The following is a 24,971-nucleotide window of genomic DNA, read 5'->3' as shown; positions in this document are numbered from 1 at the left end:
ACCATTAAAGCATACCAAATACCATCTTCACTATCCTAACTACCTGCGACTCCACTTTCAAGGAACTATGAACCTATACTCCAAGATCTCTTTGTTCAGCAACACTCCCTAGGACTTTATCATGAAGTGTATAAGTCCTGCTAAGATTTGCTTTCCCAAAATGTGGCCCCTCGCATTTATCTAAGTTAAACTCCATCTGCCACTCCTTAGCCCATTGGCCCATCTGATCAAGATCCCATTATATTCTGAGGTAACTTTCTTTACTGTCTATTGCACCTCCAATTTTGGTGTCATCTGCAAACTTACTAACTGTACTTCTTATGATCACATCCAAATCATTTATATAAATAATGAAAAGTAGTGGAGCCAGCACCAATCCTTGCTACATTCCACTGGTCACAGGCCTCCAGTCTGAAAAACAACCCTCCACCACCATCCTCTGTCTTTGAGCCAGTTCTGTAAGCAAATGGCTAGTTCTCCCTGTATTCCATGAGATCTAACCTTGCTCACCAGTCTTCCATGGGGAACCTTGTCAAAAGCCTTACTAAAGTTCAAATAGATCACGTCTACCACACTGCCCTCATCAACCCTCTTTGTTACTTCTTCAAAAAACTCAATCAAGTTTGTGAGACATGATTGTGAGATGAAGCCATGCTGACTATCCCTAATCACTCCTTGCCTTTCCAAATATATGTACATCCTGTCCATCAGAATTCCCTCCAACAACTTGCCCAACCCCAATTCAGGCTCACCGGTCTATAGTTCCCTGGCTTGTCCTTACCACTTTTGTAAACAGTGGCACCATGTTAGCCAACTTCCAGTCTTCTGGCACCTCACTTGTGACTATCGATACAAATATGTCAGCAACAGGCCCAGCAATCACTTCCCTAGCTTCCCACAGAGTTCTAGGGTACATCTGATCAAGTCCTAGGGATTTATCCACTTTTATGCGTTTCCAGACATACAGCACTTCCTCCTCTGTAATATGGATATTTATCAAAATGTCACCATCTACTTCCCTACATTCTATATCTTCCATGTCCCTTTCCACAGTAAACTCTGATGCAAAATACTCATTTATTATCTCCCACATCTCCCGCGGCTCCACAATAGTCCGCCTTGCTGATCCTTGTGGGGCCCTATTCTCTCTCTAGTTACCCTTTTGACCTTAATGTATTTGTAAAAACCCTTTGGATTCTCCTTAACTCTATGTGCCAAAGAAATCTCATGTCCCCTTTTTGCCCTCCTGATTTCCCTCTTAAGTATACTGCCTTTATACTCTAAGGATTCACTCAATCTCTCCTGTCTATACATGACATATGCTTCCTTCTTTTTCTTAATTAAACCCTCAATTTCTTTAGTCATCCAGTATGCCTACCAGCCTTTCCTTTCACCCGAACAGGAATATACTGTCACTGAATTTTACAAGATTACATTTCTGAAGGCTTCCCATTTTCCAGCCATCCCTTGACCTGCGAACATCTGCCCCCAATCAATTTTTGAAAGTTGTGGCCTAATACTGTCAAAATTGGCCTTCCTCCAATTTAGAATTTCAAGTTCAAGATCTGGTCTATCCTTTTCCATCACTATTTTAAAATTAATAGAATTATGGTCACTGGCCATAAGTGCTTCCCCACTGACACCTCAGTCACCTGCCCTGCCTTATTTCCCAAGAGTAGGTCAAGGGTTTGCACTTTGGCAAATTCCTCATCATCCAAGCCTTTAAACACTATGGCAGTCCCAGTCAAAGTTTGGAAAATTAAAGTTCCTTCCTATTACAATCCTATTATTCTGACATATATCTGAGATGTCAGTATACATATTTGTTCCATAATTTCTCTCTGACAATTGGAAGGCCAATAGTGCAATCCCATCAAGGTGATCATCCCTTTCTTATTTTCACCTAAATTACACGCATATTTTTACACTGGACAATCCCTCACAAATATCCTCTTTAATTACTATAGTAATGTTTACCTTAATCAAAAACACCACTCCTCCATCTCTCTTTCTGTCCTCCCCACAGCATCTAAGACCCAGTACATGGAGCTGCCAATCCTGTCCCTCCCTCAGACAAGCCTCTGCATTGGTAATCATGTCCCAGTCCCATGTTTCGATACGTGCCCTGAGTTCATCGGCCTTATTTGTAGGACCCCTTGCAGTGAAATAAATGCAGTTTAATTCTTCAGAATTACCCCATTCTCTGACTTGCTCTTGTCTGTGTTTTCTATTTGATATTCTCTTTTCTGATTCAGAATCATCCTCATTTGTCTTTCTGCTACTTAGAAACCCCCCCACTAGTTTACAGACTCCCGAAATAGAACTAGCAAATCTCCCCGCCAAGATATTGGTCCCTTTCCAGTTCAGGTGAAATCCACTCTTTTTGAGTGGATTTTTTGCCCCAGAAGATATTCCAATGATGCAAAAGTCTGAAGTCTTGCAGTTTGCACCATTTCTTCAGCCATTGATTCATCTGCCCTATCTTTTTAGTAAGGTGGCACAAAGATCAGTCCTAGATCCCACAGAGGTTCACAATCTATATAAATGACTAGGATTTGAGACCCAATTGCAATGGAGTGACTCAGTGGTTAGCACTGCTGCCTCACAGTGCCAAGGACCCTGTTTCGATTCCACCCTTGGGTGACTGTGTGGAGTTTGCACATTTTCCCCACGTCCGGTTGGCTTTTCTCTGGGTGCTCTGGTGTCTTCCCGCAGTTGTTTAGGTATATTGGCCATTCTAATTACCAATAGTATTCATTGTAATTTATGTTGGGTTGGATTAGTTATGGGAAATATGGGGGCTTATTTTGCCCCACCCATCAATCAACTCAACTAACACATTGCAGGATTATTTTCTTAACTCAATTTTCAATGATTTCACACAGCCTGGATTTAGTGAGCAGTAAAAATGATTCCAGGATTACTACGTGAAGAATGAGTCAAAATTTACAATGAAATGTCAATTTGACAGCACGTGGTTTACAGAGAAAACATATTGGCAATACTGACATTTTTCAGTTGTTCAGCTGCATATATCACAGGGAGTAAGCATAAACATCGTGCTCTGTAAATTGAAAAGAAAAAAGGTATTGTGTATTAATACATCTTTTGTTGCAGTAATCATTTACGGTCACTAGATGGAAATAGTACAATAGGAAAAAGTCTCACATTCGCAATCAAAAGATTAGACTTGTATTGATATAACACTTCTCGCAACCACCAGGTGACTCAAAGTGCTTGACAACTTATGAGTAGTTTTGATGTGTAGTCACTGAAATGTAGGAAATTCAACAACCAATATGTGGAACAGCAAGCCTCCATAAACAATAATGTGATGCTGACTAAATGTTTTAGTGATGTTAGTGAGGGAGAAATAATAGCCCAGCCACGAGGGATAACTGCTCCCCCTTCTTCAAGCTAGTGCTCTGGAGTATGTTGTCTTCACCGAAGGAGGCAGCTGGTTGCAAGCTGAGGACAGCACAGCACCGCTGGCAGTAATGAAGTGTTAACCTAGACTTTTGAACTCAAGGAATGGAACAAGCTTGATTCATGTGACTCAGAGGAGCGTGTGCTACCAAATGAATCACAACCTTCACTCAGTTCATCTACTTTGGCGGTAGTTAAGTTGTTTTGACTCCTTCAGGGATTGTGGATGTTGCTAGCTGGTGGTAAGTGGGTTGCCTTCTTAAACTGCTGCAGTCCAGGTGTAGCAGGCCCACAATGCTGTTAGGACAGAGCTCCAGGAGTTTGACTCAATGACAGTGAAGGAACAGTAATATATTTCCAAGTCAGGATGGTGATGGACTTGGCAAATGATGGTATTCTCATGTATCTGCTGCCCTTGTCCTTCTAGATGAACAATGGACAAAGAACAAAGAAAATTTACAGCCCAGGAACAGGCCCTTCAAGCCTGAGCCGATCCAAATGTACTGTCTAAACCTGTCGGTCAATTCCTAAGCATTTGTATCCCTCTGCTCCTCACCTACTCACGCATCTGTCCAGACGTATCTTAAATGAATCTACTGTGCCTGCCTTTACCACCTCTGCTGGCAATGCGGTCCAGACACCCACCACCCTCTGTGTGAAGTACTTGCTGCGTGTATCCCCCTTAAACTTTCCACCCCTCACCTTGAAAGCATGACCTCTTGTTATGGAATCCTTCACCCTGTCTCTATCCACCCTGTCTATACCCTTCATGATTTTGTAAACTTCAATCAGGTCCCCGCTCAATCTCCTTTTTTCTAGTGAAAACAAACCTAACTTACTCAACCTCTCTTCATAGCTAGCACCTTCCATACCAGGCAACATCCTCGTAAACCTTCTCTGCACCCTCTCCGAAGCATCCACATCCTTTTGGTAATGTGGCAACCAGAACTGTACATAATATTCTAAATGTGGCCGAACCAATGTCTTGTACAATTTTAACATGACTTGCCAGCTCTTATACTCAATACCCTGTCCAATGAAGGCAGGCATACTATATGCCTTCTTGACCACTCTATCCACCTGTGCAGCAACCTTCAGGGTACAATGGACCTGCACTCCCAGATCTCTCTGCCCATCAACTTTTCCCAAGGCTCTTCCATTCACTGTATAATTCGTTCTAGAATTAGACTTGCCTAAATCCATCACCTCACATTTGTCTGGATTGAAATCCATCTGCCACTTTTCTGCCCAACTGACAAGGGCAGCAGATACATGAATAGCATCCTGTATTCTCTGACAGTCCCTTTTGTTTTCAGCTACTCCACCAATCTTTGTGTCATCTGCAAACTTGCTGATCATACCAACACTGCCCTCTTCTAGATCATTTATGTATATTACAAACAACAGTAGACCCAACACTGACCCCTGTGGAACACCACTTGTCACCTTTCTCCATTTCGAGAAACTCCCTTCAACTACTACTCTCTGTCTCCTGTTGCTCAACCAGTTCTTTATCCACCTAGTTAGAACACCCTGCACACCATGTGAGATGGTATTGGTACTGGATTTGGAAGGTGCTGGCTAAGGAGGCCTGGTAAATTTCTGTAGTTTGTGGGTATGATGCCAATCACACTGGTTATTTGTCCTGGATGGTGTCAACCTCTGAGTGTTGTTACAGCTGTACCCATCCATGCAAGTGGTGAGTATTCTATCACATCCCTGACTTGTGACTTGTCAATGGTACACAGGCTTTGGGGAGTCAGGAGGTGATTTCCTTGCTGTGCGATTTCATTAGTTCTTTTGATTTTGTGAAATGTTGGTGTCAATTTTCCCTGTTAAGTGTGTTACGTGAACATATTTTTGTTATTGTACCATATATATATATATATACACACACACACATATACATACATACATATATATATATATATATATATATACACACACACACCTTTGCATTAAATAACAAATAACACACCTTTAATTCAACGTGAAATTTTATCCATCCGAAACTTCTGCTCAGTCTCCAGTCTTCCTTAATTCTCTCAGCCTCTAGATAGAGCAGAATGATGGTGGCACAGTTTCCACATCCCCAATTGGGCATTCCTTGTACCAGTTAATTTTGGCCCCAGTCCCGTCCACAACATTTAGGAACACCCTGGTCAAAATCGTATTGAATTCTGTATGACAATGATTCATTATCCCAGACTTTTATCCTCAGCTTAATGTCACCTGTCAATCACTTCAGTCTCTTCCATCCTCTGGCACTGGCCTGTAGTAGCTCAGTCCTACTTAGTCCAGTGTAGACAATGCATCTTCGCAGACTATGTGATCATTTTCGGTACATGCCAAGACTGCATCCTTGGTGATCTGTATATTGCTCAGTGACAATATTTTCTGTAAGTGTGAGTTACACTTATGTACAGATATCAAAGACTACCTCAATGCTTTCCTCCTCGATTTCAGGTCTAACTTCCTGCCAGGTGACTGACTGTCTGATAATCGAACTATGAATGTGTCAGAACATTTGGCAGCTCAACCTTGGTAACAGCAAAGCCATCTTGTTTGACTCTCACCAGGAACTCTGGTCAGTACTCCTCATACTCACTGCTTGTGAAGCATTGAAGTGTCTACATAATTAATAGTTGCTGCTTGCGTCCTAGTGACACAATGTTCATATCAATTACATTGACTTGTGTAGGATGTAGAATACAGAAACAGCTCATTCAATCCTACAGTTACCACTTAGTTAGATTCAAATGGCGTATTATTTCGGGGAACTCTCAGATACTTGCTAAGCTTGTACTAGTGCAGTTATACGGCAGCCACTGCTCTCACTAGTCTAAACAACATTGCCTCCAACCATACAACATTGTAATACTCAACTGGGACTCCAGCTGAAAGAGGAGAACTCTTGCTTAGAGATTCCTTAATGTCTAAATGTTCAGACCAACTCCAAATAGGTTTTTAAACCAGGAAGACATCTGTTCAATTGCATTAATTTGGGGGTATCAATAGATGGTCCTAGAAAATGCATCATAATGCAGCCACACCAAAACATGAAAACAAAAACCTACAAAAAGTAGGATTTTGTGGTGCAGTGGGAGTGTCTCTACCTTGGAGGCAGAAGTCTGGAGTCAAGTGGTTGGCAATGGCGTAGTGGTAATATCTCTAGACAAATAATCCATAGCTCCAGCTCCCGGGGAAATGGGTTCAAGTCCCACCATGGCAGATGGTGAAATTTGAATTCACTAAAAATCTGGAATAGAGTGCTGTTTAATGCTGGTCGTGTAACCATTGTCAGTTGTTGTAAATCCTAACTGGTTCTCTAATGTCACTAAGGGAAGGAAATCTTCTGGTCTGGTCTACATGTGACTATTAATTTTGAGCAATTTAGGGATAGGCAATAAATGCACTTCTACACAATGACAACCACAACCCAGGAGTCTTATAGCAGGTTGCTATAAAAATACGTTTCCCCCCCAGTGAGACACTTGCTGAAACTGTTAGTGGGGTTGAGTTTGGTGAGATATGTTTGTGATTGTTCACTTTGAAAATAAATGCAAGTCTCCTATTGGCTTTCCAGAGTAAAACAGGAATGTACACCTTGCAGTGCTAAATACAAAACAGGTGAGATTCTCTCTTTTGCAATGTGTCACAGTATGTTTCTTCTGAGTTACATTGTATTGCAAAATTAGGTGTGATGTGCCCAATCTCAGTGCTGCTCTAAAACAGAAATTACTTTGCAGTGAAACCTAAAATTGCAGCATTCCTTAAATTTCCATTGGCTATAGGCCAATGTCCCATTGCTGAATGGAAGTATAGAAAGAGGATTATCATCCTGGAGCTTAGTTGGAAAACTAAATGTTGTTTCCTCAAATTTTCATCTTCCAGTGCAGCAGTTCCGTAAACTTGTCAATCTTTCCTTTGCTGTCAGTTTCCCATTACTGCTGTCTGTTCTCAGATCTATCTGCTATTTCCCTTTCTGAAGCAACCCATACCTTTCTCCCTCATCACAGACCTTGTTCAGCTGCCCATGGCCTCATACTTGGAGAGATTTCCTTATGGTATTCGATATCCCTCAATAAGAATATCCCATGTTCAGAAATGCGGGTCAATCTGGTTGAATGAATCCATCTCCTGGATTGGAAGGAGAAGATATATCCATCTCTGTATACACAGTCTGGGAGACTCGCATTAATGCCATAAGATTTGTTTCTTTCCTGCCAACAAAGCAGATAATCTATTATAAAATATATTTAGCCTATAAATGTCCAGTTACACCAGCCTGGAGGTGAACTTAACCTGATGAGTTATTTTTAAACCAGAGTTATACTACAGGTTTTAAAACAACAACCTACGCCCAGCAGTAGGCCCAAAATAAGACTGGAATTACTTTTTGGTGATGGAAGTATGGAATCCCTCTGCTGTTTTTGTATAACATTAATCCACACAAAATAAGATTAGAGTTGAGCACAAATTCTAGGCTGACACTCCACTGAGGGAACGCTGTACTGCTGGAGGCACTGTCCTTAGAATTAGACTTAGAATAAAATCCACCTGTCCCCTCAGTGCACTTAAAGGATTCCATGGCATGGTTTCAATAAAGGAGGGAAATTCTCAGATTTCCCAGCCATTATTTATCCATCAACCAACATCAGTGATAAAAAGAGATAAGCCGAATGTTATCATGTTGCTGTTTGTGGGAATTGTACACAATTGGATGCAGTGTTTCCTACATTACAACTGCAGCTTTGAAAGTTGTTAATTGGCGATAAAGCACTTCTGTCACCAAGTTACCGTTTATTTACACATGGAGCGTCCAGCTGATCCAGCTCCCTCAAAGCCAGCTCTCAGATTGAACAGAGCCTGTCAGTCAGGGCTTTTTGATTGGACCAGATTAACAGCCCCAAACAGGGAGCTCATTCTGTCATGTCCACCTGACTGACCTCATTATAATCACTATGTTTCTCCCCCTTGGAGTCCCAGGACATGGGCCGGTTCCTTTCCTTGTAGAGCCTCCTGGGCGTTTTGGCATCAAGTCAGGTTCCTCCAACTCTGCCTCCGATACAGCAGTAGCTGCCCTCTTGCACCCAGAAGAAATCCATTCTCTTCTTCAGGCAGCAAAGACAGAGGCAGTGACATCCACTGTGTCCAACTCAGATTCCTATGTATCTTCAGTGCTAGGAGAGTGAGAGCACACAGGTCGGCTTTTGCTCCCACTCCATTTGTGAGGTTGCAGCCTTCAGATGGTCCATGTGCTTGTTCAGGCCCGTCACATCTGCCTAAATCCTGTAGTTGCAGGAGGGTGGTCCTGTAATTAAATAAGAATTGGGACAGTTTGGTATTTAGGGAAGCTGTAGGCTGTTTCTTTAAACCTGCCTTCAATATTGAATTGCTCTTTCTGTCAGACCTCTGGATGATGGATGGTATGGAGCTGTCCTTATATGTTGATTATCATTCAACTTTAGGAAATATTCAAGTGCCCTGCTGGTAAACGATGGCCCATTATCTGTGACCAACACTTCCAGGAGTCCTTGTGTTGCAAAAGATACTGGCAGTTTTTCCTATCACCATCCCTGTACTTGACAAATGAATTCTGTGCAGGTCCAGCCACTTTGAATGGGCATCCACAATGGCTAAGAACACTGAGCCCATGAAAGGGCCTATATAGTCAATATGTAACTGAAGGTTTACCTGACCATTCCCATGATTGTGGGGGAGCTGCTGGTGGTAAGTTTCGTCCTTGTTGGCACTCTGGGCACTGCATCACCAATGCAGTTATGGCTGCATCCAATCCTGGCCACCACAACTTTCTCACCATCATCTTCGTTTTAGAAACCTCATGATACTTAGTTCAGCTAAGTATCTGGTGATGACCTTTGCCCAGGATTAATCATTCTTACTCCCCATAATAATCTGCCGTCCCTCCCGGTCCACAAAGGTTTTCAATTCTGGTTGTGACGGTTCTTTGGTTTCTCCTGTTACCACCAGCTGTTTCAGTTTTGCAAGGACTGGATCTTTCTGCGTCCAAAGCTCGATATTGTCAGCTGTGACTGGAAGTGTGTCCAGAAAATGTAAAACCATTACATACTTTTCCAGTGGCGCTACCACGGGTGGTCTATCTGCCAACTGGAGACAGCTCAATGCACCCACATTTGTTACTTGGCCTCCCGGATGATGTTCCAATCTGTAATTATATGCATTTTAGTATTAGAGCCCACTGCAGACTTCAGCCTGAAGTACGGGTGGCACTGCCTTGTCCTGAGTAGACCTAGCAGGAGTTTGTGATCTGTTATGATGACAAATATAACTGTAAAGGTATTGGTGGAACTTCCGGACTACAAATGTAACTGCCAAACCTTCCTTCTCTATCTGGGTGTATTTACACTCTGTATTAGCCAAAGTCCTGAATGTATATGCTATCGGATCTTCCTTCCTCTCCATTGGGCCACCTATGAGCTAATACTACCCCGGTGCTGTATGGGGAGGCATTGCATGTCAATATCAGGTCTCGCTTGGGATCATTATGTACAAACACCTTCGAGGATGACAGCTGTTTGTTCACTTCCCTGAAAGGTATTTCTTCGCTACACAACCATTTCCAAGGCTGGCCCTTCTTTAAGGGTTATGATGTGGAGGTGCCAGTGTTATACTGGGGTGGACAAAGTTAAAAATTACATGATACCGGGTCATAGTCCAACAGGTTGAATTGAAACTGCAAGCTTTCGATAGCTATCTGACGAAGGACAGTGCTTTGAAAGCTCTTACTTTCAAATAAACCTGTCGGACTATAACCTGGTATTGTGTGATTTTTAACTTCTTTAAGAGTTGATGCAAAGTTACCAGGATTGGAGGCCTGGTTATGTATGAACTGTCTGCAATAATTCACCAGTCCACGGAAAGACCTAGACTCTGGTACAGATGTGGGAGTCAGGACACTTTTGATTGCCCTTGTTTTATCTTCCAGTGGGTCTAACCCAGTTTTGTCGACTCTGTATTCCAAGTGGGTCACTTGGGGTACCTGGAACATACATTTCTAAGGCATATACTCATATGGGAGAAACGTCTAAGGACCATGTCCAAGTTTTCTAAGTACTCCTTATTGGTCTTCCCTATAATTAGCATATCATCCAGATAAATGGCAACCTGACAGAACTTGTTAAATGTTCTCCATTGTCTGCTGAAAGATTGCACAGACTGATGATACCCCAAATGGTAGTGTTGTTTATTGGTACAAACTGTCATGGGTATTAATTGTAGCATACTTCTGGGAATCCTCATCTAACCACAATTGAAATTGCATGGCTCATGTCCAACTTTGTGAAGGACAGCACCCCTGGCAGCTTGGCTTATAAATCCTCTATTCGAGGGATTGGATATTTATCCAGCTGCAAACAAAGTCAATTTACCAAATCTTTTAAATCGTCACAAGGCAAAATGATCTGTTGGGCTTCACAATGGTAGAACTGGTGCTGCCCACTCCACAAACTTGGACTGGTTTGATGATTCCTTCACTTTCCTGCCTTCTGATTTTTATCCATCAGGCAGCCCTGGCATTGCTTCCTGGCCATCATGCAAGTTGGCTTTGATAGTCCCTAGATTTTCCTGAAAAACATCTGGGTATTTAATTAGGATGTCACTCAGGCAGCAATTTTTAAAATTGAAAAACATAAAGTCAATCTAGGTGAATGTTTCTCAACCAATTTCATCCCATCAGGCTTGGGTCCGAACCTTTTACTCCAATCAGTAGAAACTGAACCTGTTGCTTCTCATTAGAGACTGGAACAGAAGTTGTACCGTTAATCTGTAATGGTTCCCCGCTATTAGGTTCTCGGTCTAGCCGAGGTCTTGTGTAAACTTAAGGATTGGAATCCAGAGCAAATTTTGTCAAAGTCTGTTCTACAATCACTGAAATGACCCTCCATTAGAACCAGGTGACCATTTAACCAGACATTTATTTTGATTGGTTCTGATTTGGATGTTGCTAAGCAAGTTAACTGTTCCAAACCAGATGTAGGTAAACTTTCCAGGGTGTGCACTGTCCTGGATACCAGCCTGTCAGTTCTCTTACTCACTTTACATCTAGTGGGGCTCTGTCGCTGTTGCAAATATAATGGCTCACCAGCCTGGATCCTGAAGAAAATTTTAACCGTTTGGCCAAGGCTTGGCTTTGCTTCGGGTTTTGCTATGGGCTGACCTAGATTCCCTATGTTCAGGATAAGTCCTGAGTGAGGCTATGCAATTCCCTTCAATCAAGTGGTCTTCCCCAAGCTCAGTTGGACTGGCAAAGGTGTCCACTTCCATTGGAATACCCTGCAACTCATACACTCCACTTGCTGCATTTCTCGATGATAAAGCCTGTTTAAAGTCCAGCTGGGCTTTAGCTAATAGGGGCTTTTGCGTCATTACATCATGAATCTAAACTGTCTCTCAGCATCTCATTAAGGGTTGAGCTAAAATCACTTACCTTTGCCGGTGATCGTAAGCCAGTCACAAATCCCGATATGGATTCCCCTGGTTCTCAAACTGCCTCTGATTCTCAGTATCAGAGGAAGCCTGGGGTCATAATATTCCTTAATTATATCTGTCAATTCTTGACTAGTTTTAATATTTGTTGCTTCAGGGAAAGTTAGTCTCCTAATAACCGAAAAGGCTATGGGTCCACAAGCTGTCAGGAGAGTTACTCTTTTTTTTTTCCCTCTCCCGCAAAGTCATCTGCCAGGAAAAATAGCATATTCTTTCCACATTCTAGGCCCAGTCTTTCACAACAGGATTGAGCAAGTCAAGCTTCCCAAATAACAGTATGATGTCAGAAATGCTTACTCCAACTCAAAGATGACATCGTGAGCCAGTTTCTTCAGGAGCGTGCTTTTCTCTCATCGCCACTGAAATAACTCCAGAGAAGCCTGTATGCCGTCACTAAATTACCCTTTATCTACATGTGGAAAGTCCTTGACAGTGATCCAGCTCCCTCAGAGCAAGCTCTCAGCATGAGCAGAACCTCTAGCACTCCTGTACTTCTTTATCAAACAGGGCTGTCTTATTGGACCGTATTAACAGCCCCAATCAGGGAATTCATATTCTATGAGGTCCACCTGGCTGACCTCATTACAGTCACTACACTTCCCTTAATTCAGTGGACATTACCTGCTCATACTGCCAATAGTATTTTCAGGCTATGGTATGCTGACTCCATGATTGGAAGGTCACGGCACAACAACATGCTGAAAGCACAGTATTTTCTATCCCTTTGCTGAACTAGTTATTAATATTGAAGTTGATGATAAGTGAACCTGAAGGTCACCATGCCTCAGGTGAGGACAATAGACAATAGACAATAGACAATAGATGCAGGAGTAGGCCATTCTGCCCTTCGAGCCTGCACCGCCATTCAATATGATCATGGCTGATCATTCCTAATCAGTATCCTAATCAGGAGTGAGATTAAAGCCAGTTTTAGAAATATTATTAGTTTGTACATGTTTTATTGAATTGAGAGTCTTCCTTTTTGCAGTATATTTTATCTTGATACTCTGCAATATTTAAAATAGTAGTGCAAATATGATGAACAACAAGTGATATTGCTGATATTTGAATACCAACCTTTGTGGGATATGGGAATAAGTGGAAGAATTTGTCATGATAATGGGTTGATTTATTTTAAGAGTGAATGGATACAAAATTTAATGTGATTTATATAATATTGGGAGCAGTAAATCACAAATCAGTATTTAAATCTTGAGAGCTTATGATATTTTAATCCATTAAAGAATTAATTAATGAGGGTTCTATTTTATGAGCACCCACAGAACCCAAAGATTGCACAGATAGTTCAGGTACAGCAGGATACACACCCATACCATCAATCTGTCTTCTGTTTTATGTAGACCAACAAGGAGAGAGGCCATTTTGGATTTGATGCTCAGCAATGAGCCAGGACAGGCGGCAGATCTTGCAGTCGGAGAACATTTTGGTGACAGTGATCACAACTGCCTCACATTTACCATAGCCTTGGAGAGGGAAAGGAGCAGTTACCGAGGGAAGGTATTTAATTGGGGAAAAGGAAATTATGACGCTATCAGACAGGAATTGGGAAGTACAGACTGGGAGCAATTGTTCCACAGAAGGGGCACAGCAGACATGTGGAGACTGTTTAAGGAGTAGTTGTTGCGAGTGATGCACGAATTTGTTCCTCTGACACAGGTAAGAAGGGGTAAGATTAAGGAACCTTGAATGATGAGAACAGAGGAGCTTTTTGTCAAAAGGAAGAAGGCAGCTTACGTAAGGTGGAGGAAGCAAAGATCTAGCACAGCTTTAGAGGATTACAAGCTTGCTAGAACGGAGCTCAGAAATGGACTGAGGAGAGCCAGGAGGGGGCATGAAAAAGGCTTGGCAAGAAGGATTCGGGAGAACCCAAAGGCATTTTACTCATAGTGAGGAATAAGAGAATGATCAGGGAGAAGGTAGGGCTGATCAGGGATAGTGGAGGGAACTTGTGCGTGGAGTCTGAGCAGATAGGGGAAGCCCTAAATGAGTATTTTGCTTCGGTTTTCACTAAGGAAAGGGACCTTGTTGTGAATGAAAACTTTGAGGAGTTGGGACACAGGCTTGATCAGATCAAGATTGATGAAGTTGATGGGCTGGAAATTTTGGAAAACATTAAAATTGATAAGTCCCCAGGGCCAGACCAGATTTATCCTAGGCTGCTCCAGGAAGTGAGAAAGGAGGTTGCTAAGTCGCTGGAGAGGATATTTGCCTCCTCACTCTCCATGGGAGTCGTACCGGAGGATTGGAAGGAGGCGAATGTTATTCCTCTTTTCAAGAAGGGCAATAGGGAAATCACTGGCAATTACAGACCAGTCTGTCTTACGTCCGTGGTCAGCAAAGTTTTGGAAAGAATTCTGAGGGATAGGATTTATGACTATTTGGCAAAGCAGTACGTGATTAAAGGCAGTCAGCATGGCTTCGTGTAGGGCAGGTCATGCTTCACAAAACTTATTGCGTTCTTTGAAGAGGCGACAAGACAGGTCAACAAAGGTCGAGCAGTGGATTTGGTATATATGGACTTCAGCAAGGCATTTGATAAAGTTCCCCATGGTAGGCTCATTCATAAAGTCAGGAGGTATGGGATACAGGAAGATTTGGCTATCTGGATTCAGAATTAGTTGGCTGACAGAAGGCAGAGAGGGGTTGTAGGTGGAAAGTATTCTGCTAGGAGGTCAGTGATGAGTGGGGTCCCGCAGGGCCCTGTTCTTGGGTCTCTGCTCTTTGTAGTTTTTATAAATGACTTGGATGAGGAGGTTAGTAAATTTGCAGATGACACAAAGGTTGGAGGTGCCATTGATAGTATCAAGGGCTATTGCAGGCTGCAGTGCGACATAGACAGGATGCAGAGCTGGGCTGAGAAATGGCAGATGTAGTTCGACCTGGATGAATGCAAACTGATGCATTTTGGAAGGTCGAACTTGAATGCTGAATATAGAATTAAAGACAGGACTCTTGGCAGTGTGGAGGAATAGAGGGATCTGGGTGTGCAAGTACATAGATTCCTCAAAGTTGCCACCCAAGAAAGCATATGGTGTTTTGGCTTTCATTAACAGGGGGATCAAGTTTAAGAGCTGCAAAGTTTTGCTACAGCTCTACGAGTCCCTGGTGAGGACACACTTGGAATATTGTGTCCCAGTTCTGGTTGCTCTACTATAGGAAAGATATAGAGACTTTGGACAAGGTGCAAAGAAGATTTACCAGGATGCTGCCTGGACTGGAGGGCTTGCCTTATGAAGAAAGGTTGAAAAAGCTCAGACCTTTCTCTCTGTAGAGAAGGAGGAAGAGAGGAGATCTGATCGAGGTATACAAGATAATGAGAGGAATAGATAGAGTCACTAGCCAGAGACTTTTCCCCAGGGCAGGATTGACTGTATGAGGGGTCATAGTTTTAAGATATTAGGAGAAAGGTATAGAGGAGACGTCAGAGGTAGATTCTTTACGCAGAGGGTTGTGAATGCATGGAATGCGTTGCCAGTGGTGGCGGTGGAAGCAGTGTCATTAGGGACACTTAAGCGACTGCTGGACATGCACATGGATAGCAGTGAGTTGAAGGGTGCATTGGTTAAGTTATTATATTTTACATTAGGATTAAACCTTGGCACAACATCGTGGGCCTGGTGGCCTCTTCTTTCCTGTACCTTTCTATGTTCTATTTCCTGATGGGGTAAATCATTGATGAAGGAGCTGAGGCTGTGAAAGCAAGTTTTAGCAAACACTTTTTCAAATGCCAGGAGAGAAATAGAAAGCAAAGAAGTTGACCAAACCAAAAGATTAAAATGGAGATCCTGTTGGAGAGAAGAGCATTTGAATAAATACAAAATATTACAGATGCTGGAAGCCTGAAGTAGACAATGCTGGAGAATCTCAGCAGGTCTGGCAGCATCTGTGAAGACAGAGAAAGAGTTAATCTGATATGGCTGCCATTCCCTTCTACAGCGGCAAACTCTCTCGCCATCTTGGAAGCATTTACAGGGTGACAGTCAACCTGCTTAGCTACGCTATAAGTGCATCTTTCCTGACCAACAAGTCCTGGTGTGGGACTCGAATTCAGAACTTCTAGAACTAGAGATAAGGACAGTAACGCAACAACAGGAGCTCCCACAGCGGCAACATCAATCAGAATGAAAGATGTGGATCTGGCCTGGTGCCTCTTAATTTGAAATATTAACGTAAATTTCTCTTTGGTCTGCTGTGTAATGTCCAACATTTTCTGATAATAAACACTGAGGCTGTTTTTTTTTAACCAGTGAGTAAATACTGATGAGTTTATCCATTATGCCTTATTTGGCTTCAGAGCAATCCCATCCTACCATCAGCCACAGTTGGATCACAAGGTTTTACACTCCCCTCAGCACAAAGAAAAGCCAGGCTTCCTTGGCAGTATGGTACTGAAGGAGTGTTGCACTGTTGGAGGTTTGGATTGAAATATTAAACAGAGGAAGAGTAGGGAAGTTGCCCCCAGTGCCCTGACCAATATTTATCCTTCAGTCAATACCACATAGATTACCCAGTGTGTGATTACATTGCTGTTTGAGTCCACTGAATGCATTTTAGCTGCTGTTATAACCTACATTATCACTACACTTCAAGGAACACGCAAGTGGCTGTAAAGTGCTATACAATGTCTGATGAGGTGCTATATAAATGCAAGTCTTTATTTTTCATGAATTGGAGTGAAGCAAAACAAACTTTGAACTTTTTGGGGGAGTGGATGTCAGTGGTGTGTGGTGAGGAGAACAGTTAAATGTCATCAAATGTGTATTTTAAGAACAATTAGGATGTGACTTATATTATCAGCTGACACCATAATGATCACGACAGAAAAAAAAGGAAAATATATTTGACACAGCAATGACAGGCCCTTAAACCACAATTGCCATCTCTCTCTCTCTCTACCACACACAGTCAGTGCTGGGTCACATTCATTTTCCTTTCCCTTTTTCCTTTGTTTAAGAGCCTGTGACTCAAGAGGCTGTCAGAGAGGGAGACAATGGCAGAGAGGGACAATGTATTGGAGAGGGTCAGGGAGTGAGACAAGGTGTTGGAAAAGCACAGTGTGTCAGAGAGAGGATGTCAGAAATGCTCGGGTGGGAGAGGGGGGTGTAAGAGAGAGGTTGTGGGAGAGAATGAGGATGGGGAGAGAGAGGTGAGGGAGGGTGTTTGAGATTGAGAGGAAAGGACATTGAGGAGGAGGAAGATTGGGAGGTGTGAGGATGAAGGGAAGGGACATGGAGGTTGAGGGAGGAGAGTAAGGATAGGGAGGAAAGTAAGGATGAGGGAGATGGAGAGTAAGGATAAGGAGGAGGGAGATGGAGGGAGATGGAGAGTAAGGATAAGGAGGAGGGAGATGGAGGGAGATGGAGAGTAAGGATAAGGAGGAAGGAGGTGGAGGGAGATGGAGAGTAAGGATAAGGAGGAGGGAGGTGGAGAGTAAAGATAAGGAGGAGATGGAGTTAAGTCCAGCCCAGAGGGAGGGACCAGCAGTGACGCGGGTCTGGAGAGTAAATGACCCTGGCGGAGAAGGAAAGCAAGTGGAGTCCCTCCTCCCGGCCGTTTGTGTCTAACAGAGTGATCCCGGAGAGCGGGCAGATCCCAGCGGCGATGGAAGCGGATGAATCAGATCAGATCAAAGCTCGGCGCGTCGATGAAAAAGGTGACACCGTCCGCTCTCTAACACCCGGGGGGGGGGTGGGGGTGAGAGTCTGTAACATGGAGGGGAGGGGAGGGGGGGGTGAGAGTCTGTAACATGGAGGGGAGGGGTGAGAGTCTGTAACATGGAGGGGAGGGGAGGGGAGGGGGGGTGAGAGTCTGTAACATGGAGGGGAGGGGGGGGGGTGAGAGTCTGTAACATGGAGGGGAGGGGAGGGGGGGTGAGAGTCTGTAACATGGAGGGGAGGGGGGGGGGTGAGAGTCTGTAACATGGAGGGGAGGGGAGGGGAGGGGGGGTGAGAGTCTAACATGGAGGGGAGGGGGGGGTGAGAGTCTGTAACATGGAGGGGAGGGGAGGGGGGGTGAGAGTCTGTAACATGGAGGGGGGGTGAGAGTCTGTAACATGGAGGGGAGGGGAGGGGGGGTGAGAGTCTGTAACATGGAGGGGAGGGGAGGGGGGGTGAGAGTCTGTAACATGGAGGGGAGGGGAGGGGAGGGGGGGTGAGAGTCTGTAACATGGAGGGGAGGGGAGGGGAGGGGGGGTGAGAGTCTGTAACATGGAGGGGAGGGGAGGGGAGGGGGGGTGAGAGTCTGTAACATGGAGGGGAGGGGAGGGGAGGGGGGGTGAGAGTCTGTAACATGGAGGGGAGGGGAGGGGAGGGGGGGTGAGAGTCTGTAACATGGAGGGGAGGGGAGGGGGGGTGAGAGTCTGTAACATGGAGGGGAGGGGAGGGGGGGTGAGAGTCTGTAACATGGAGGGGAGGGGAGGGGAGGGGGGGTGAGAGTCTGTAACATGGAGGGGAGGGGAGGGGAGGGGGGGTGAGAGTCTGTAACATGGAGGGGAGGGGAGGGGAGGGGGGGTGAGAGTCTGTAACATGGAGGGGAGGGGAGGGGAGGGGGGGTGAGAGTCTGTAACATGGAGGGGAGGGGAGGGGGGGGTGAGAGTCTGTAACATGGAGGGGAGGGGAGGGGAGGGGAGGGGGGGGTGAGAGTCTGTAACATGGAGGGGAGGGGAGGGGGGGTGAGAGTCTGTAACATGGAGGGGAGGGGAGGGGAGGGGGGGGTGAGAGTCTGTAACATGGAGGGGAGGGGAGGGGAGGGGGGGGGTGAGAGTCTGTAACATGGAGGGGAGGGGAGGGGGGGGTGAGAGTCTGTAACATGGAGGGGAGGGGAGGGGGGGTGAGAGTCTGTAACATGGAGGGGAGGGGGGGTGAGAGTCTGTAACATGGGGGGGGGGGAGGGGGGGTGAGAGTCTGTAACGGGGAGGGGAGGGGGTGAGAGTCTGTAACATGGAGGGGAGGGGGTGAGAGTCTGTAACATGGAGGGGGGGGTGAGAGTCTGTAACGGGGAGGGGAGGGGGGGGTGAGAGTCTGTAACGGGGAGGGGAGGGGGGGGTGAGAGTCTGTAACGGGGAGGGGAGGGGGGGGTGAGAGTCTGTAACATGGAGGGGAGGGGGGGGTGAGAGTCTGTAACATGGAGGAGGGGTTAGGGGGGGAAATTGGTGTAGAGTCTCTACACCTGGGGAAGTGGGGGGGGGGAAATTGGTGTAGAGTCTCTACACCTGGGGAAGTGGGGGGGGGGAGCTGTAATACTTGGGGGGGTGGGGGGGATTGTAAGTTCGGGGGGAGAATGAAGAAAGGGGGGGGAGCTGTAATATGGGGGTGGTGAAAACAGGGGGCTGTACAAATGGTGTGGCTGGGTGGGGGTTGGGATAGACCCTGTAATTACTGGGGGAGGAGAAGGAGGGAGAGCAGGTTCGAGGCTGCCTTACCAGAGGTGGGCGGAGGGGGAGAGGGGGTGGGGGGGGGGGGGGAGGGAGGGAGAGAGGGAGTAATAGGGGGAGGGAGAGACTCTTATACCAGGGGTGGGGGTCTTGGTCCCTCCCTCTATGCCTCACTACCACTGCCGCAACCCCCCCCCCCCCTCCCCCCCCCATATCTCTCCCTGTCTTTCTCCAACTGCCCCCTCCCCATACAGTACAGAGATGGCTGGAGAGACCTTTGGGAATGTTACAGAATGCAGATGGTGGTTTGAAATAAGATTTGTTTTTGAAGTATGTATGTTGGTGGAGAACAGACAGGCAATTAATCGCATGAAATTTTAGTAAGGGCATAGAGAGACTCCAGGAAAGAAATCTCACGTCGCAATAATTCCTCTTTGTCAGTTGCATTACTATAAACAGTGATCCCAACAGAGATGGAAACCAAATAAGATGCAGTATTTGTTTAATGTATGAGGCATTTGTTTTGCGAAAAACATCTTTAAAAGTGAGGAACGTGACTGGAGGTAGCTTTTTGGTTGACCCTTGCAGTAAATGTTGCAGTAGCTGACAAGGAAAATTATACCATGCGAATCAGATCAATAATGTTTCCTTTTATTTTGTATGTAATTTTATTCCTGCTTCTAATTTTTTTTCCTGTTTATCCTGCAATATTTAGTTTGATGTACACAATGGGGGAGGTTGTGTGTTGACAGTTTATTTTCAACCCCAGCTACTTGAGCCACTTTATATATCGAGGAGATGATACAATCTGTTTTCAGGCTACAAGATCAAGCCTGGGCAGGTGGCTAAAAAACAGATTCCTGGTCACAGTTGCATTTTCTATAGCTTCTTTCAGGAATTCAATGTATTGGAGCAGCCAAGTTTGTGCAGTCAGAAACAATGTAAGAAATGGAAGCAGGGTGGTGTCCTGGAGCCCGCTCTGCTTTTCAATACGCCAGGAGCTAATCGTTTCCTTCAGTATTTTACTGCTGCTTCCTCTATCCCTCCATTTCCCTGAGTGCCAAAATTTCTGTCTCAGCCTTAAATCTACTCAGTGGTGGAATATCTGTAACCCTGTTGGGTGGAGAGTTCCACAAATTCACAGCCTTTTAAATGAAGAACCTTATCCTGAGACCTGCTGTGTTCAAAGTTCCCTCAGTCGAGTAAATTCAGTAGGTCAAACTATTTTGGGATTCCCTACAACTCTAATGGCAAGCTTTCAATCTCAGGCAATAGAATATGATCACTTTATATGAACATTTCCAGAGTAGTTTCACAGATGAAGTAAAATTATTGAACAAAGGTCTTGTTACAAATCAACCTTGATGAGTAACCTCATTCAACTCTAATCTGCACACTTCTAGTTCCTCAGTAACGCTGTCAAAGGCTGTCATTTTCATTAAGATGATTCTATTCCATGTGGTTTACTTCGGTAGCTCTTCCCTGCACCCCTCCCCAACGTTCGCAACCCAGCTTTATCCCAGTCACACAAACTAAGAGAATACCAGAATCAGTCCTGTGTGAGAGTGGAACTGGGGTCTGGTCATGGTGCTTCTCACAATCAAATAGCAGGCCTAGACTCATGCAGCTGATGAGCAGAATGCAGAGGGTAACCATTACCTATGGACTGCCACTGCAGCAGTGAGGTGTTAAATATTGTAGGTGGGTGGATGGATGGGTCGTGGCAAGTTGGCTGATGGAAAAGAAAGAGGAAATTGTGGTTACGTTACATTATCACTTTGTTTATGACACTGGTGCAAGCATAATTGACGTTGGTGTGAGTGTACGATCACAATTATTGTACCAGTTTGCTTCAATTTGTGATCTGCTACTTGTTAATTCCTCACCTCTGATCACTCGCACTACTGCAACCATAACGGTGACCACAAGTACTTCAGAAAAATGTTATCTTTCTTGAGTGCTTTGGCTTAAAATCCATAGGTGTACTGCTGGGTATAAAGATTTCAATGATGTGAAAATTTCATGTTTCAGCACCCACCAACTTTTGTGTATAAAAGCAAACTTACCTCACTGATCACCTTTAAACTTTCCTCCTTCACCTTAAGCCTATGACATTTTCACCCTGGGGAAAAAGATGAAAAAAAACTCTATCATTTTTGCATTTCTGCTTGTTACTTAGTGTTGAAAGGCGACATGGCCATTTGAGCTGTATTTATATTTTTGTAAATTGCAAGTGTTTTCCCCATCTTGCTTCTATATCTTGGATTCCATTTGTTGAGTTTGGGGAAAACTAGTGAGCAGGCTTTTCATGCTTTTGTGCTGGGGCAAGTTTTCAGTTCAGCAATGAAAGGTAAACTATTGACCCAAATGGATCTTTCACCTCAGTGGTAACCATTCTCTTGGCTTTTCCTCGCATGACTCCTCTGCCTAGCCACAACTCTGAATTTTAGCTCTAAGAAAGTTGTAAACTATTGTTTACAAAAGTTGTAATTTTGCTTACCCCCCTCCCCCTTTATTTTCTAGCATTTTGTCAGCCTTCTTCACATAAATTTGTTCTTGATAATTTACAATTGGCCTTTGTTCAAGAGTTTGTTTGTAGTCTGGGAAACTGCTGTGGGAATGTTCCTACAAAGTGTCACCGAAAATTGAAACCTGGCCACTGGAATCGTTGGGAATTTCAAAATAGTCTGACGTACTGAGTTTAGACCTCCCCCATCCAACAACTTCCATGCACATGGAGAGAAAAAGCAATGCCTCTGAGGAGACAACTCAAAGCAACCTAATCTATCACTGAAGTTCCAAACCTTCTCTTAACCATTACTCAAGGGGAAATGATAAAGAATGTACTGAAGGGGGGATTTTTTATGGAGATGAGTGCAAGGTACCCAGCACATTGGTGAGTAGTGTGCGTTGAACAATAGGCTTTTAGCTGGTCTGTTTCCATTTGCCTGGGTCCGGAATTGGGGGGGGGGGCTGCCAATATGCCATTGTTACACAGTCCAATGATGAATTCAGGTTGGATTTCTTTGCCCAGAAATTGATGAGAATGTGGAGCGGCTGCATTGGGCAGTTGAGTTAGATTGTGCAGATGAGTTTTACGGGAGGGTAGGGGGGACAAACGAGCAGCAGGATATGCTTGTAGGGAGGGATAGCAGGTTCATGTGGAATATAAACTCTAGTATTCGCCATTTGAACCGAATCAATCTGGTACTGTCCTGTATGTCCTATTTAATGTTCAGGGCTGTTTAAACTGAGGATGTCCTGATGCTGTTAACATATCTCAGTGCAACACAGGAACAGGCCCTTCAAACCACCATGTCTGTGCTGACCATGATGCCATTCTAAACTAATCCCACCTGCCTGCACATGCTTCTGTCCTATCTGCTTCTACCACCTCCCCTGGCAGTGTGTTCCAGGCACCTACTAACCTCTGTGTAAAAAAAAAAGAACCTCGCACATCTCCTTTTAAACTTTACGTCTTCACTTTAAACCTCTGGTCCCCAGTATTCCACATTCCCATGCTGGGGAAAAAGGGCTTAAAAATTCCTTGTCGTTTCTGCAGTTTTGTTTGTTACTTAGTGGTGAATCTCTACGTAGTCATGGAATCCCTACAGTGTGGAAGCAGGCTATTTGGCCCATCGAGTCCACACCCATCTTCCCACCCAGACCTCCTACCCTATCCCTGTAATTCCCACAGCTAATCCACCTAACCTGCACATGTCTGGACTCAATGCACAATTTAGCATGGCCATATCACCTAACCTACACATCTCTGGATTGTGGGAAGAAACTAGAGCACCCAGAGGAAACCCACGCAGGGAGAAGGTGCAGACTCCACAGAAACAGTCCTCCGAGGGTGGAATCAAACCCAGGTCCCTGGCACTGTGAGGGTAGCAGTGCTGACCTCTGAGCTACCATGCCAGTCATTTGAGCTGTGTTTATATTTTTGTAAATTGCAAGTGTTTTCTCCATCTTGCTTCAATATCTTGGATTCCATTTGTTGGGTTTGGGAATAACTAGTGAGCAGGCTTTCTTGTTTATGTGCTAGCTCAAGTTTTCAGTTCAGCCATAAAAGGTAAATCATTGACCCAAATGGACATTGCACCTAAGTAATAACCTTTCTCTTGGCTTTTCCTCACATGACTCTGCTTAAGCCTTTCAGATAAAGGCTGCTAGTGTGTACTGTTTGTGCCAGAAATCTGCACCTTGTCTTGTGTCTGACTCATCAGCAAGGCAAGATCTTCTCATTTCTCTCATGTTTAATTCACGGGCTCTGCATGCCCTACCTAACTTTGTGGAGGTGCTGGTGATGGGCGACGTAAGAAGTCATGACACCAGCTTATAGTCCAACAGGTTTATTTGAAATCACAAGCTTTTGTAGTGATGCTCTCTCCTTTTGATCTTTCTACCTATAAATTCTGTGCCTGTGTGCTTCCCTTCACTTCACCTGACGAAGGAGCAACGCTCCAAAAGCTTGTGATTTCAAATAAACCTGTTGACCATAACCTGGTGACATGTCGACTTGTGACTCTATCTAACCTTCACCAACTCAAATCTCTGTTCCCCTAAAACCACCCTTGTGCTCTCCTCCTCATTTTAGCTTCATCAATGGCTGACATTCCTTAAATTTTTCCGAAGCCTCTGTCTCTGGTCTCCTGACATTACCCCCACTCCAAGCTACTACTGCTCCTTTAGTCATTTGGTCACTGTCTTGCAACAACTTCTTTCCTCAGCACCTTGGCTTCAAGAGATGCATTGAAATCGCTTCCCTTAATGCTTTTTGTCCCCGAGTCCCTCACTTCCTATTTAGATCACTTCCCCTCTGTTCAGAGGCTAACCTGTTTGCCACTCATTAAATGTCAATTGCACAAAATGCGGTGATATGTCAAAGAAATGTAGTTGATATTTCTCCCATAATCAAAATAAGTCAAGCTGATATCTGCTCATTAACAAGTTGCTGTCCGTGCACCCTACCATCTTTCCCACGTTCCAAGAGGGACTGCACTTTGCAATAATTAACTGATCGTTATGCACTTCAGTACTCTGAGGTCATAAAAGGTGCAATACAAATGCAAAACTTTTTTTTGTCTTGGTCAGCACTTTGATTCCTTTGCATAAATAAAGTGAGAGCTGTTTGAAACTAAGGGAATGTCAGCTTTCCGCAGTCCTGTTTGAGGTACTGAGTCTAACTAACGTCTCTGCTGTGGGTCTTGAAGATGAATACTGCAGTGTTAATTACCAAGATGAGTAGACAGGGGAATTATGTAACTAGTTTGCATCATTCAATATTTGCAACTAAGCAGTTTGTTGCAGTGTGAGCTCATTACAAATGCACGGGGAATCCTTCTCATAGTTGTCGTGTTGTTGCTAGAATTTCAGTAAAGCGTAGCAGTGGAATGTGATGTTTTTGTGTTGTCCACTCTGAATTGCGAAATACCCTGCCATGCAAGCTGTAAATCAACTTGTATTCTGAAGGGATAATTATAAGGTGGTAAATTTAAAATCCATATTTAATGCCACTGGATTAGAAACCAAGAAGATAAAGCTCTGTGGATGTTTGGTTCTAATGCAGCTAGAATTTATTGAATGAATTAAATTGGAAATCTAGTCTCGGTCCTGGTGA

The 24,971-nt window shown here is 44.3% G+C and overlaps 1 protein-coding gene across 1 annotated transcript in view; it reads left to right on the top strand.

Annotated features, from left to right (window-relative positions):
• The first annotated feature begins 17,453 nt into the window (after nucleotides 1–17,453).
• Nucleotides 17,454–24,971, top strand: part of stom (stomatin) — a 50,897-nt gene continuing 43,379 nt past the window's right edge. The window contains exon 1 of the mRNA XM_072566132.1: nucleotides 17,454–17,629. Within this exon, the coding sequence (XP_072422233.1) occupies nucleotides 17,482–17,629 (148 nt within the window). The 5' untranslated portion in view covers nucleotides 17,454–17,481. The remainder of the gene's footprint in view (nucleotides 17,630–24,971) is intronic.

Source organism: Chiloscyllium punctatum, chromosome 49 (genome assembly GCF_047496795.1).
Source record: "Chiloscyllium punctatum isolate Juve2018m chromosome 49, sChiPun1.3, whole genome shotgun sequence".
Taxonomy (NCBI): domain Eukaryota; kingdom Metazoa; phylum Chordata; class Chondrichthyes; order Orectolobiformes; family Hemiscylliidae; genus Chiloscyllium; species Chiloscyllium punctatum.
The sequence above is the reverse complement of the archived record's forward strand: the minus strand, read 5'-3'. Positions and strand labels throughout refer to the sequence as shown.